General features: G+C 42.5%; 2 protein-coding genes across 7 annotated transcripts in view; one reads left to right on the forward strand and one right to left on the reverse strand.

Moving 5' to 3' along the window:
• hcfc1a (host cell factor C1a) overlaps nt 1-6,343 on the forward strand; it is a 75,250-nt gene extending 68,907 nt beyond the window's left edge. For all 5 annotated transcript variants that reach the window (XM_084316945.1, XM_084316947.1, XM_084316948.1 and 2 more), the window contains exons 23-28: nt 892-998; nt 1,397-1,531; nt 2,272-2,457; nt 2,909-3,206; nt 3,581-3,644; nt 4,432-6,343. In XM_084316945.1, coding sequence (XP_084173071.1) covers nt 892-998; nt 1,397-1,531; nt 2,272-2,457; nt 2,909-3,206; nt 3,581-3,644; nt 4,432-4,471 — 830 coding nt within the window. In that variant the 3' untranslated portion in view covers nt 4,472-6,343. The remainder of the gene's footprint in view (nt 1-891; nt 999-1,396; nt 1,532-2,271; nt 2,458-2,908; nt 3,207-3,580; nt 3,645-4,431) is intronic.
• Nucleotides 6,344-6,472: 129 nt separating this feature from the next.
• LOC311230616 (ras-related protein rab7) lies at nt 6,473-14,968 on the reverse strand. 2 transcript variants are annotated; one of them, XM_084316952.1, is made up of 5 exons: nt 14,846-14,968; nt 13,462-13,588; nt 12,197-12,415; nt 7,302-7,427; nt 6,473-7,200 (listed from the first exon to the last, which is right to left on the reverse strand). In XM_084316952.1, exons 1-5 carry the CDS (start codon nt 14,896-14,898, stop codon nt 7,114-7,116), a joined length of 612 nt encoding a protein of 203 aa, XP_084173078.1. In that variant the 5' UTR covers nt 14,899-14,968; the 3' UTR covers nt 6,473-7,113. The 2 variants fall into 2 exon arrangements, with proteins under 2 accessions (XP_084173078.1, XP_084173077.1); XM_084316951.1 differs by having other exon boundaries at nt 6,473-7,427.
• Nucleotides 14,969-15,247: the final 279 nt, after the last annotated feature.

Raw genomic sequence — 15,247 nt, forward strand, 5'->3', positions numbered from 1 at the left:
ACAATGAAGTTAAAAACAGCCTAAATAACTACTAGCAATATATAGAGAGGAGAAGGGGAATCAACACGAAAGGAATTCTGGCCAAAGACTGTGCGGGTCTTAGGAATAGATAGTAATGAGATCACTGGACCCCGACCGCTCCAGTGACATAAATCAGAAATGCAGCACAATACAAGAAGTACAGTACAGAGATACATGTTAAAATCGGGTGCCCAGCTCAACCTGAGTTGAAAGCCAGGGAGAAGAAGTGGGTCTTCAGAGAAGACTTAAAAATATCTAGGGTCTGAGCAGATCTAATGTGCTCGTCGCCTCTGGTCTTCAGTCTAGTCCCATCCGTGCTCGATGAACCACCCCTGGCTAAATGAGTATGTGTATTCTGTAGTGTAGTCTGCACAGATCTTACAGCACTTGCTCTCTCATCCCGCAGCCCTGGCTAAATGATTGTTTATTAAAAGGATCCCCATTAGCTGGACGCCTTGACGTCAAGCTAGTCTTCCTGGGGTCCAAGACAGACATACACATACATAATCAAGCAATCCATAATCCTAATAACAAAAAGATCAAATCAATTTCATTGGTCATAGAATTTATTTTTTTAATTCAAAGATGGAAAAATAAGACAATCATGTTCATTCTATTTAGACTAAAGACTGTAGGTGGATTCTGAGTCTTTTCTTAAAACATGCCTTTCCACTGATGGAACTAATGTTACTTGGAAGGTTATTCCATGACCTCACAGCCCTGTAATTGACAGTGTTTATCTGTGCAGTCTGGACAGATCATTCTTACATCACTTGCCCTCTCATCCTGCACCCCTGGCTAAATGAGTATCTGTGTATTCTGTAGTGTAGTCTGGATAGGTCTTACAGCACTTGCTCTCTCATCCCGCAGCCCTGGCTCCGTCCAGCACGTTCGCGCCGTCTATATCCGTGGCGAGTCCCGCCAAGCTGCAAGCTGCAGCAGCTCTGGCCGAGGTGGCCAATGGCATCGAAGGAGGGGTGAGTCATCCCATATATCTTCCATTCTCTGATGTTTTTTTTTTTATTTTTTTTTTGAGGCGTTTCAATTATTTCACCGTCGTCTACTAAAACACACTTCTTCAATCAACATCTGAGATTAAAGAAGAGGGGGGATCCTTCTTGCCGTCTTCTACTATCAATAATGTTCCTTGCCTATATTACTACCTACTATGCTAATATGTCTCTACTACTATGCACTCAACACTGCAGCACCCACGTTGTAATACTGTTTGATGAACACTGTTACACAGCTACAAGAGTTGTGCCCTTCCTGCTGACTTGTCGTACAGAACTTGTAAGTCGCTTTGGATAAAAGCGGTCGGCTAAATGACTAAATGTAAATTACGCAAATCCTAACGTGTCGTTTCTGTCCTCAGAAACAAACACCTCAGCCGACGCCTGTGAGGACCATGGTGAAGAAGGAGAACCAGTGGTTTGACGTGGGCATCGTCAAGGTGACCAACATGGTGGTCACCCACTTCTACGTCCCCGCAGACGACGCTCACGGAGATGTGAGTGTTCCCTGCCGCTCCTGCTGTGACCTCAGCCGCACCGAACACCACGTCTATTTTATTGCATTCTTTTACTCTTGTCTATTCTGTTTGACTAACTATATTATTGCACTGCACTATTTTACTAACTATATTATTGTACTGCACTATTTTACTAACTATATTATTGCACTGCACTATTTTACTAACTATATTATTGCACTGCACTATTTTACTAACTATATTATTGCACTGCACTATTTTACTGTCTATTCTATTTGACTAACTATATTATTGCACTGCACTATTTTACTGTCTATTCTACTTGACTAACTATTTTATTGCACTGCACTATTGCACTATTTTACTGTCTATTCTATTTTACTATATATATATATTTATAACACTTTAATTAGACATACTTATTGCTGTTGTTCTGTAAAGTAATTCAGAACTGTTGTGTAAAGTATATATATTTATGTGTATCAGTGATAATTAAACCGTAAACAAAGAGGCCTATTAAGAAGTTCGATTCTAATGTGAAAAACGATTTAATGTTCTATGCCTTACCTTGACTTTGTCTATTTTGCTGTTGTCTATTTTATGCTTGTTTTATACTTATTTTCTGCACTTTATGCCTTGCTCTTGATCTGCCACTTTTATGCCTATGTCTTTTTTTACTGCTGTGAAGCACTTTGAGCTGCAGTTCTTGTATGAAAGGTGCTATACAAATAAAGTGTATTATTATTAACCCTCTCTAGGATGACTCGGGCGTCATGCCAGACTACGCCCAGATGAAGAAGATGGAACTGCAGCCCGGAACCGCCTACAAGTTCCGCGTCGCCGGCATCAACGCGTGCGGCCGCGGGAATTTCTCTGAGATTTCCGCTTTCAAGACCTGCCTACCAGGCTTCCCTGGGGCACCTTGTGCCATCAAAATCAGCAAGGTAACCAGGCTTTGTTTAGGTGCTCGGTAGTCTTGAACTTGTACAGCAGTAGAACTTGTGTTAGTAGATTTGACGCTGGTCTAGAGATGCATCAGTAACACTTTATCGCTGCCAATAACCGATTCAGAGCCCTACATTTTTATTCTAACCATTTTAAACCAACACCCTATTTTTCTATAGGGTTTTGTTTTTACCAAATTGTTTCATAATTGGAAGATGTATTTTGCTTGATTTCTTTTTTTTTGTCTGTTACACGGTTGCCTCATTGAATTGAATCGCAGCCAAGAGAACTGTAGCGAACATTAACACCCAGAAAACTAAACCTAGCTCATCCGTTGAATAATTAGATGAAGAAGAAGGGAAAAAACGAAGCCCTGTTTTAGCCCGGTATCGACTGAACATCTGCTACCACTGCGACCCTGGTAACTTCCCCCTCTCTCTGTCCTTCCAGAGCCCAGACGGAGCTCACCTGACCTGGGAGCCGCCCTCGGTGACGTCAGGGAAGATCATCGAGTACTCCGTGTACCTGGCCATCCAGAGCAACCAGACCACGGAGGCCAAGGCCTCCACCCCGGCCCAGCTGGCCTTCATGCGCGTGTACTGCGGCCCCAGCCCCTCCTGCCTGGTGCAGTCCTCCAGCCTCTCCAACGCCCACATCGACTACACCACCAAGCCCGCCATCATCTTCCGCATCGCCGCACGCAACGAGAAGGGCTACGGCCCTGCCACTCAAGTCCGATGGCTCCAGGGTGAGCTCGTTAGTTGATCGTCAGGATTCGTATTGTTTGAGGTGCTCGAAAGGATGTGGACAGTGGCTCAGGAGGTAGAGCGGTCGTCTGTGTACTCGGAAGGTTCACGGTTCGATTCCGGCTTCTCCCGGGCAGCATGTCGAAGTGACCTTGAGCAAGACACTTAACCACCTAACTGCTCCCGATGAGCAGGTTGGCACCTTGTCTGGTTGCCTCTGCTGTCGGTGTGTGAGTGAATGGGTGAATGTGAGGCATAAGTTGTAAAGCGCTTTGGATAAAAGCGCTATATAAATGCAGTCCATTCTTTTGATCAATTGATCAGAGGATGGCCAGATGCACTTTTAACACGTGGTACTTCTCTTTATGTCTTCTAGAGTCCGGCAAAGACGCAGCATCTGCGAAACCCGCGGCGAAAAGACCAGGCACCTCCCCAGATACGTAAGGAGTCCATAATCCTGTTTTATTTACATCTTTTTCATTTAGTTTCAAACCTTTTATTTAAACTCGAAAAGGCAATTGAGGTTTCCCTCATTTACAGTCATGTCAACTTTACATACAGAAATAAGCAAAAAAAGCCATATAAAATCACACAGAATATAACATCATAACAATAAGACAATTAAGGATAACAATCAATTAAAATACATACAATTGATTGACAAAGGTTGGAGATCAAGGTTTTAAACTCTGCAACAGAGGAGAGAATCTCAAGCTTTAAAAGAACACGCCAACATTTTGGGAAATTAGCTTATCGCCTTTTCCAGAGAGAGACAAGAAGATGAATACCAGTTTCCTCTCTGCGTTCAGTAGAAAGCTATCTGGCTGCACGTTAGCCTAGTTTACCACAATGAATGGAAGCGTACATGGCCGGTTAGCCTAGGCATTGTCCAACAAACTAACATCTCTCCCGAAGGCTAACCGGCCATGTCCATTCATTGTGCTAAGCTAGGCTAACATGCAGCCAGATAGCTTTCTACTGAACGCACAGAAAGGAAACTGGTATCCATCTTCTTGTCTCTCTCTGTAAGCTAATTTCCCCAAATGTTGGCGTGTTCCTTTAAGGACTTTCCATGAGCTAGAGGGTCATCATAGCTAAATGCAGATTTACACTGCTCTGAGCAAACTCTGGGGACATTAAGGACCACATCACACTGGTTGGACAGAATGTATGTCTGCAGTGTCAACAACCCCAGACTTAATCTGGTTTCTGTCTCACCCTCCACAGCAAGGCTACTGGTCCAAAGAAGGCGAGAACAGACCAGTGAGGGTGCCACGCCCGGATACCCTCCCCCTCCCCCCTTTGACCCAGGAAGACTGATCCCTCCATCTCTTCATCCTTCATCATGTTATCACCACCCACCCTCATCCTCAACATTTGGCTCCGATCTCCAGCCAGCGACAGTGGCAGAAAAACCGCATTGAAGCCAAGATCGAAAGTCAGTCTGAGAGATGGGGGTTTATTTTGTTTTGTTTTTGTAGATAACCCCCTGCCCACCCCCACTCGTTTTTTTCAGTTGGTCATACTATTTCTAGAGCAACACAAACTAAAAGCACATAGCTTTTTTTCACCCCCCCTCCCCCCTGAACCTTTTTAATATATTATCTTTGGCTAGTTTCAGTAGTTGACGAGCGTAGAGAAGCATTTACAACTTCACGAGAACCCGGGAGCCTGCCTGAGCTGAATGTTACTTTTGTTTTGTTTTCTGTTCTGAATCTGGAGGCTGTAGAGAGAGACTACATGAGAGGATGACTGCTGACGGAGAAGCAGATGGTGGCGTTTGGTTTTAGATGAGAGGAATAATCGATACAGAAACAAACAAAACACAAAAAGCACTTGTTCCTCCAAACCTTTTTTTCTTATCAAGAGCCCAACCTGTACAGACGGGGGACTGGACCCCAGTCTCCTGGTTTATGTCATCACTGTGCGCTTTTGAGCCCCCCCCCCCCCCCCCCATGGCTGACGATGAAGGAGTGGATGAGATGAATTACAAGAGGAAGAGATTTGTAGAGAACCAACAGCAGACTTTGTCAGGACTGAGACTTGCAGCACACTCAAAAAACAACAAAAAAAGAAATCTCGCAAATCTTCCCAAAAAATTAGCAAGCAATGACGCAGAAGATCTTTGTGTAGTTTATTTTTGTATTTTTTAAGCTTTTCTCCTGTGTGTATGTGTATTGTCAAGTGTGCATTTTAAAAAAAAAACTCCCTTGTTTTTCATTTTCTTTTCTTTCTTTTTTCTTTTCTTTCTTTTTTTATTTGACTATTGTTAAACCCCATAGTTTGTTGGTGGGACACGACAGAGGGGTGGCTGCGTCATGGCGGAGCCACTCGTACTTTTATTTTAAAATTTTCTTTTAAGTATTTGGTTCAAGTTGGTCATGTCCTTGTGTAACAGAGGGGTATGAAAGAGACTTTTTTTTCTTTTTCTCTATTTGTTCTAGAACTTAGGACCGCGGAGGTTAACAGGACTGAAGGGAACTTGGGAGGCCCAGGGAGGGAGAGAGAGGAGAGCTTTTTACCTTTTACTACAACTTTCACTCGATGCTTGCGTTACTTTGTGTTTTGCCAAACTTGGAAAACTTAAAGGAGTACAATGAGGAAGAATATGATCATTTTGTCATAGTCCCCCCCCCATCCCCATACCCTAATCACCTGTCCTAGCTACGCTTTCATGTGGTATGCCCCCCCCCCCCACCCCTCTTCATTTTAGTTTATTGAAAATTATATTGGTAGACATCTTTTCCCTCCTATACTGTCGAGTTGTATGTGAATCCCTTCAATAAATTTATTTCCTTATTTTTCTTTTTTTCCTCCTCCCACTGCTGTGTATTTGAGATTACAGACGGTGTGAAGTATACTGTGACATGTATACCATGTATGGATTTGAATGGGAGACGTGTCGGGGAAGAAAGATATAGCCAGAGTGTACTCACTTGTAAATTAGTTTCTTCATATAGCGAGAATTTAAAAAAAGAGAAGAAAAACTACAACAAAAAAAATGAAAAAGAAACAAAATTTAAAAAGATCATCTCGGCCTTTTATATAATGAATTACCTGTAACAAACTGTTTTTACATGTTGGTCATCTCTTGATTGCCTTTTTTGTGTCTTTACTCATAAAAAGAAACAGAAATATATATATACAGTCTCCCTCGATTGTTCTGATTTTGCTTTCTGTCAACTGATTCACTGTAGGAGTCTGATTCACTGAGTTCATTGCAACACGAAGACATCAGCTGAGGTGGTCTAAGTGAGGAGGTTTTCAGATCGGACACGAGTGTATATGAGTAGCGAGGACGGTTTTCTGATCGGACACGAGTGTATACGAGTAGCGAGGACGGTTTTCTGATCGGACACGAGTGTATACGAGTAGCGAGGACAGTTTTCTGATCAGACACGAGTGTATACGAGTAATCTTGTAAGGACGGATTCAGAAGGTAATTGCCAGAGACGACCAGGATGTGGCCGAACTCCGTCGCCTCTCTCCGGCTCACAAGGTTCTTTTCGGCGCCTTGGTCGTCGTCGTCGTCGTCCCCCCAACCCGTTTTTCTCCTGATTTTAATTTCCATTTTCTCTCTACTGAAGAATTCTCTTTTCATACTCATTCATACTTTTGTGCGTGTCAGTGTGTCTGTTGAACAAAACTAGACATGCATGCAAAGCTGTGTATTTTAGTAGTGATGCCTTAAGTTACACCATAAACTGAAGGATCTTCAAAAAACTAAACAAAAAGAAAAAAAAGACATTTAATGAGTTTGTTCCTCTCCATGTGATACAAAAAAAACGTGTCCCTTCCACAGTACCTTTTGCCGGGTCACTATTTTTGCACCCTTGTTAAAGTAGGTCATCATCAGCAGTGCCGAGGTCTCTCAGAACTATTCCTCCCACACTGGGACACGTGCTGGTCTTAGCACTGACAGTTGTTGCGAGTTTCTTTCGGCTGTTTGCAGGTTATCTGGAAATGTCTTGTATTTTCCAACGTGTGTTTTTTGTACTGTAGGGAGTAATGTATCTTTTATCATCAAAAATAAACATGTTAAACATTGTGGGATTTTTTTTTGTGTCGTACTTTAGGAAGGCGCTAGTGGGACTCACCTGTCGTAGGCCCGCCTTAGCCGCTTCCACGAAGGGCCTTTCCACATCTAGGTCTTCTTTGGCGCTTCCCTCGCAGTACTTAGCTCCTATCTCCTCGCACCACATGGACGCTTGCTCGCAGGTCACCTGTAAGGGAAGCCAGTAGGATGGTTAAGACGGTTGAAAGGCATGCGGTTGAATCCAGCATCTCTTAAACGCTCCATGAAATCAAAATAGATGTTTGTAATTTTGTGGAAAACTAAAGAAATAAATAATGTTGAGTCATCCTGCACATGGGGGGGCCTTTACTAGTTTTGCGATTAATGAAATGCTTTCGAGAATGACATTTACAGCACATTGTAACTGAGCTAGCACTCAGCCTATTTAACTAAATTGAACAAATGTTCAATGTTGGCTTTCTAGTTAACGTTACTAATGTTGTGTAATATTGCTAACATCAGCTTGCTAGCCAATGAGTTGACTGTAATGCACATTCAGCACTATTGGCTACTAGAAAATGCCAATCAATATCCACAAGAAGTCCCTCCCTAGCTTCCTGTTTACCCAGCAAAGGCATAAATGATGTGGAATCAAATGGCATTCTGCTAGCCGTTTCATGGGGACTTTAAGTGACTCATCATTCCATTATCTACCTTTTAATCGAATAGGAATGTAAACACCAGAGAGCTTATTTACTGTGTGTAATTATTAACAGGATATTTCACTTCAGTCTGAACTTTCACAATTCAGCAGCCTTACCTCTTAAGTGATTATACTAATGGCCATTATTAACACTTTTCTTCCGGGTGTTCCACATTCACTTCCATTCATTCTGGGGATCTAGTCTAAATATTTGGCTATAAGTATAAATTAATTTCAGAAATATGATTCTGTGTCAATGGTAGGTGTATTTATGAGCCAATATTGCCATTTTCTAGTGATCAGTGAAGGAACTATTTGGGGGGCAACAGGAGGTAGAGCGGTCATCTGGTAATCGGAAGGTTCCCGGTTCGATTCCAGCTCCTCCCGGCAACGTGACGAAGTGTCCTTGAGCAAGACACTTAACTCCTCTACACTAACTACTATTTTTCACTTGAGGTGTAGTTTTACCAACTGTCAATGTAACCGTAACTACTCCCCAAACATTACACACAAGACAAAGATAAACGGCACACAAACGTACAACAAATTGACCACATCTGCTTTTATTTTTCAAAGGTAATGCATCTGTAGACACGTCGCATAGCAAAACAAACATGTACCTCTGACTTGAGGATTGTCTGTTTTATGGAAATCTGCACTACAGTAGTTTGTTGATACCTCAGAAGTATTATATATAGACTAGGTCCGGTCCGCAAAATTAAGTGAATTAGAAACCGGGACGGCAATGGTTGCTAGCTTACTTGTAGATGCACTGCGAGGTAAGACTGCTGAAACTTCTACTGAAGTTAAATGCCTCACATTCACTCACACCGATGGTGGAGGCAACCATGCAAGGTGCCAACCTGCTCATCGGGAGCAGTTGGGGGTTAAGTGTCTTGCTCAAGGACACTTCGACACGCTGCAGAGGAGCCAGAATTTAACCAGGAACCTTCCGATTACCAGAAGACTGCTCTACCGCCTGAGCCACGATCGCCCCCAGTGAAATATCCCTTTAAGTTTAACTACACTAAATTTAGGCTAGCATTAGTTTTCTAGAAATTGGATTACATTCCGATACAATTATCTAGTTTATTCAGTAGTTAATTACATTTGGTCATATCAAGTAGTTACAAACGACAAGTTTAAACTTTATTTTCCTGATTCCTTCCTCGACGACTGCATCTTGTGCTCTCCGACAGACATGTACAAGTGAGGACTGGCCTTTCCTGGCCACGTGAATACTTTACCCAAGGCAGTTGTCCTTCCGTGTTCGGTTTGCGCGCCCTGATTGGCCTCTCAGCGGCCAATCACGTTAGCCCTACTATCTCCGCACTAGATGGATCGAGCTGGGGAAGATTCAGCGAGACTAAGTCGGCCCGTCTGACCTGGTAGTTCGATAACCTTGGTCGTGGGGGTCTACCTGGGTTGCTTGGTAGGTTTCAATGCAACTCCTGGTTCTCCCTGGCCACAGGTAAACACATGTTTCGCGAATCCTCCCCCAAACTCCGTATACTATACCTCCTGAGTCCTATTCCTGTACAAAGAGTCGTGTTGAGCGCTCTCGCCCTAGCCGAAGGCAGTGCAGTCTCATGGAAAGGTTCCCCACGTTAATATCTGAGATGAAAACACTACGTTATTTATATTGATGTGATGCCGATTGATATGAAGAGATGAAAACACTACGTTATTTATATTGATGTGATGCCGATTGATATGAATAGCGTGTTACGTTAATATCTGAGATGAAAACACTACATTATTTATATTGATGTGATACCGATTGATATGAATAGCGCGTTACGTTAATATAGAGATGAAAACACTACGTTATTTATATTGATGTGATGCCGATTGATATGAATATCGCGTTACGTTAATATCTGAGATGAAAACACTACGTTATTTATATTGATGTGATGCCGATTGATATGAAGAGATGAAAACACTACGTTATTTATATTGATGTGATGCCGATTGATATGAAGAGTTGAAAACACTACGTTATTTATATTGATGTGATGCCGATTGATATGAATAGCGCGTTACGTTAATATCTGAGATGAAAACACTACGTTATTTATATTGATGTGATGCTGATTGATATGAATATCGCGTTACGTTAATATAGAGATGAAAACACTACGTTATTTATATTGATGTGATGCCGATTGATATGAATAGCGCGTTACGTTAACCCTTTAATCGCCGAAAACGCTGGGCAGCGTCTTTCCCCGCCATGCTCATTCTGCCGAAGACGCTGGGCAGCGTCTTTTTTTTTTTAAACTTTATTTTTTAGCGTTTATCGCTTTTCTGGTCAAGCATGACCGACAGAAACAGGTTGAAATGGGATGTAGAGCAGGGGAAGACATTCTGAGAAATGACGGCGGGTCCGGGAATCGAACTCGTGTCCCCCAGATCCGTGACGAGCACGGTTTTCCCCGACGCAGTCAATATTTCAAAAATCTGTGATCGAAATCATATTTCTCCCCCGGAGACATGATATGTACTGTTGAGCCCATCTCAACTCTCCAACGGTTCAAGAGCGCCATCTGGTGGCCGATCGGTGGATCACCCAAACAGGAAGTGATGCGGATGAAGTGGTGCTCACCCATATTTCGTCCGGGCACTCGCTATCGTTAGTGGGACTCCATCTTGACACACTGGACGTCGATCGGTTGCAAATAACTCGATAAACAACATGATTTGGACGTATATACTATTATACAACCTGGAAATGGATCGGATATTTCTACATCCCATAATAGGAATATTTCAGTTCCACGCTCATCGTCCAACGGCGCGAGGAAGATATGGTAAGATCCAATGATCATATCACCCACACTAGATGAATGATATAACGTTGGCCACGGAATTATAAACGACCCCCCGCCCATCCGGTCAACATCAGATCATACTTAGTAACTCCTAGAAGCACGTCCAGTTGAAATTTTTTATCTCGCACAGATTCCTATCAAACTGTATTTCATCATCAATATAATGCATTTAGGGCTATAAATCAAGTTCTGGAGAAAGCTGCAGAAAACGATAAAAACATACTTATACTTTAGACCGTATTTTAGTATGAATATGTGAATGAAAAAGTATAACGCTGCTACACCCTGAACAATAGATATAGGACGTTGAATGGGCCATAGTAATGTCAATTTAGCAATACAATTTAAAAAGTTATAGCCCTGCAAAGAAGGGGAACTTCTCCATGTTAAATAGGGCTGGCGAGGGATGGTAAATTATGAATTTAACCCTGGCGATCAAAGTGTTAATATCTGAGATGAAAACACTACGTTATTTATATTGATGTGATGCCGATTGATATGAAGAGATGAAAACACTACGTTATTTATATTGATGTGATGCCGATTGATATGAAGAGATGAAAACACTACGTTATTTATATTGATGTGATGCCGATTGATATGAAAACAATACGAGGAAATGGGCGAGGACTTACGTTGTGGAACTGAAAGCTAGGCGCAACACGATTGGGCGCTGAGAGGCCAATCAGGGCGCGCAAACCGAACGCGGAAGGACAACTGCCTTGGGTAAAGTATTCACGCTTCCTGGCCACTAGAAATCACACCCACATTTTACCCACTCAGTGGATTATTCTATTGATATTGATGTTTCATTTTTATTTATTTATTTTTCATGATCAGGCCAGCCTGATTTCTAATCTACCAAAGTCAGCCCACTTCTCAGAGAACTGCACGCACTGGCTTCCCATCGCCGCACAAATCCACTTCAAGGTCCTTGACCTGACATACCATGCAGCGAGGGGAACGGCTCCCTCCTACCTCTGGTCAATGGTCTCTAACTACACATCCTCAAGACCCCTACGCTCTGCATCTTTACTCCTATCCGTGCTCCTGGGGGGTCATCAAAACGAAGCAGGCTATTCTCAGTCCTCGCTCCACAATGGTGGAACGACCTCCCCACCACAGTCAGGATAGCTGAAACCCACCCAATTTTCCACCATCGACTATAAACACACCTCTTCAAACAATATCTGAAGAGAAATATATATACTAACCCTCCCTCTTTTCACTATTATGTACCCTAATATTACGCTACTATTTGTATACTACTACCTATCTTGCTAATATGTCTATACTACTATGCACTCAGAGTGTAACACTCCACTGACCCTTAGCTGCCAGAGATGTACCCCTCTTGGTGACATGTTCACAATCTGTAAATCGCTTTGGATTAAAAGCCTCAACTAAATTACTAAATTGTAGATTCTAACGTTTACTGACCTCTCTGTGGTTCAGGTCAGTCTTGTTCCCCAACACGACGAAGGGGAAGTTTTGTGGGTCGGTGGTCTCCGCCTGGGCCATGAACTCTTTCCGCCACACGTCCAGGGCAGAGAAAGAAGCCTCAGACGAGACGTCGAACACCAGCATGCAGCAGTGGGTGCCTCTATACAGGGGCGTGCCCAGCGACTGGAACCTCTCTGTGCCGGCAGTGTCCCAGATCTGAGGAGGGCAAGGGAGGAGAATCAACAGTGCAGAGTCAGACGAGAAGATACCAATTTCCTCTCTGTGTGTTCAGTAGAAAGTTATTCTGCTGCTAGCTAGCCTAGCTTAGCACAAATGAATGGAAGCGGACACGGACCAGCTAGCCAAAACAACTCCCGGGGTTTTAAGCTAGGCTAGTGGTCAGTATCCGCTTCCGTTCATTTTTGTTAAGCTAAGCTAGCGTGCAGCCAGATAGCCTTCTACTGAACGCACAGAGAGGAAATTGGTATCTATCTTCTTGTCTGACTCTGGAGAAGACGGTAGGCCTAAGCACATTTCACATAATGTTGGCGTGTTCCTTTGAGATACAGTAGATCAAAGGTCTCTGCTGTGCCCTGCTCTTCTCACTATCAGCCATTCATTTCCCGCATTTCATTGTATACCTGTATGCCGTGACAATTAAAACTCTTGACTTGACTTGACTTGACTTGAATAGGCTACTATCCTATACTATTGTTTAGCCTACAACTGATATAAAAATACATTTTCCCTATAAGAGAGACAAGAGATCTAAAGTTTGTTTCTGTTTGAAACATAAAATAAAATAGTTAACGGTGATTTCTGAAACGTTTAGGTGCATCTCAATAAATTTGAATATCGAGGAAAAGTTTATTTATTTCATTATTAAATAAATTTTAAATGTGAAAATAGTCTATTATATAGATTCATTACACACAGCGTGAAATATTTCAAGCCTTTATTTCTATTATAGCTTACAACTAAAACCCCAAATTCAGTATCTGAAAAAATTTGAATATTACACAAAACCAATAAAAATATATATATATTACATGTCGGCCTACTGAAAAGTATATGCACTCAATACTTGGTCGGGGCTCCTTTTGCATGAATCAATGCGGCGTGGCACAGAGGCAACCAATATATTTCCTCAATATTCTAATTTATTGAGATGCACCTGTACAATATTTTAAACCTATCCTGGTTTAACAGAAGTATCAGTGGTGCACCATCGGTTGTAATATGTGCCGTTTTCAGTTGTTTACCTGCAGGACGACTGTGCGGCCGTCTATGTTTGTTTCTTTAGTGAGGAAGTCTGTGCCTACAGTGGTGCGGTGCATGTTGGTGAAGCGGTGGTTCACATATCTGCCCATGAAGGAGGACTTCCCCACCCTGTGTACACACACACCTCTGGCCGTTAAAGAACATCTCTCTCTCTCTCTCTCTCTCTCTCTCTCTCTCTCTCTCTCTCTCTACCTCTCTTAAAGGAACACGCCAACATTTTAGGAAACTAGCTCACCGTCTTCTCCAGAGAGACAATAAGATGGATACTAGTTTCCTCTCTGGCCGGTTATCCTAGGCATTGTCCAACTAACACCTCTCCCGAAGGCTAACCGGCCATGTCCGCTTCCATTCATTGTGCTAAGCTAGGCTAACATGCAGCCAGATAGCTTTCTACTGAACGCACAGAGAGGAAACTGGTATCTATCTTCTTGTCTCTCTGGAAAATACGGTAAGCTAATTTCCCAAACATGTTGGTGTGTTCCTTTAAAGGGGAATGTCACCCATTTTCAGAATCCACCTCATTCCTCCTGTGCCACGAGATAATTCAGTCAATATTTGTGAACATGCGCCTCTCTGTCTCCCAAAGCTAGAAATCCCCCAAATTGGTGATGTCACCGTAAGATCTGGGCCTGTTCCATAGACAATGAATGAGGCACATTCTTTGTGGAACCATATAATGTTACGGTGAGTTCTCACACTGAGATGAGGTTCAGGCTATATTCTAGTTCTAGTTGTTAACCCTTTCACTACAGAAGGTTAACCCTTTCACTGCCCCCCAACAAATGGTTAACCCTTTCACAACCACACTACAGACGGTTAACCCTTTCACTACCACACTACAGACGGTTAACCATCTGTAGTGTGGTAGTGAAAGGTTAACCTTCTGTGGTGTGGTAGTGAAAGGGTTAACATGACTGAGCCAGAACTCAAACCTTACACCTGCGTGTAAGAGCCTCGTGAACACATTTTATGGGCCCACAAAATGGAATAGCCCCCGAATTTAACATCAAGGTGACACATTAGAGGGATCTCTCTCTCCAAATCGAGCTTCAGGAGAAAGTGGTGCATGTTTACAAATGACTGAATTGGGCACAGGAATAACATTTCCCCTTTAGTTAAAACTTTGTTTTTAGGAAGTGCGCGCGAGGGCGGGCGCATGCACAGACGCACACACACACACACTTCACTTTATTATCATCGCACTAGCTACATTTAATAACTAATAAATACACACACACACACACACATACACACACTTGTAGACGTAGATAATAGGGAAATGAAAACGAAAAAAACGCTGACAACGTTAAGAACATTTGAGCGAGCTAAAAAAAAAAAAAATGATTACTATTATTAGGCTATTACCCGGAGTTCCCAATGAGAATAACTTTCAAGTGAATATTGGTCCGCGCAGTCATGATGACGAGTCTCCACGTTTCGCTGGCTGGTAAACTGAAGCGGTGCGAAGTTAGGACGCAGCGGCTCTGCGCAACCTCTGTCCATTATGAATCACTTCACTCTTGTTTTGAGATGGAAGTGGATACATCGAACAACGCCCATGTGACCATGTCCCTTGGGGAAAACATGACACGTGCATTTAGTTAATAATTTTAAATCCAGGTGCTATCTTAGATTAGATTCGATTAGATTAGATTAAAATGTATTGTCATTATTATACAGCATAAATACAGTACAACGAAAATAAGTTTGGCATCCAACCAGAGTGCAAATGTAGCAGTAAAGTGCAACAGCAATATACAATGTACA

Source organism: Notolepis coatsorum, assembly GCF_963971535.1.
Source record: "Notolepis coatsorum genome assembly, chromosome: 6".
Lineage (NCBI taxonomy): Eukaryota > Metazoa > Chordata > Actinopteri > Aulopiformes > Paralepididae > Notolepis > Notolepis coatsorum.

Coding starts and splice junctions, on each gene's coding strand:
- LOC311230616 (XM_084316951.1), bottom strand. CDS start 14,898: ATGACTGCGCGGACCAATATTCACTTGAAAGTTATTCTCATTGGGAAC. Junction 13,589..14,845: donor ATTCTCATTGGGAACTCCGG/GTAATAGCCTAA, acceptor GTGTGTACACAG/GGTGGGGAAGTCCTCCTTCA. Junction 7,428..12,196: donor CTGACCTGAACCACAGAGAG/GTCAGTAAACGT, acceptor CTTCCCTTACAG/GTGACCTGCGAGCAAGCGTC.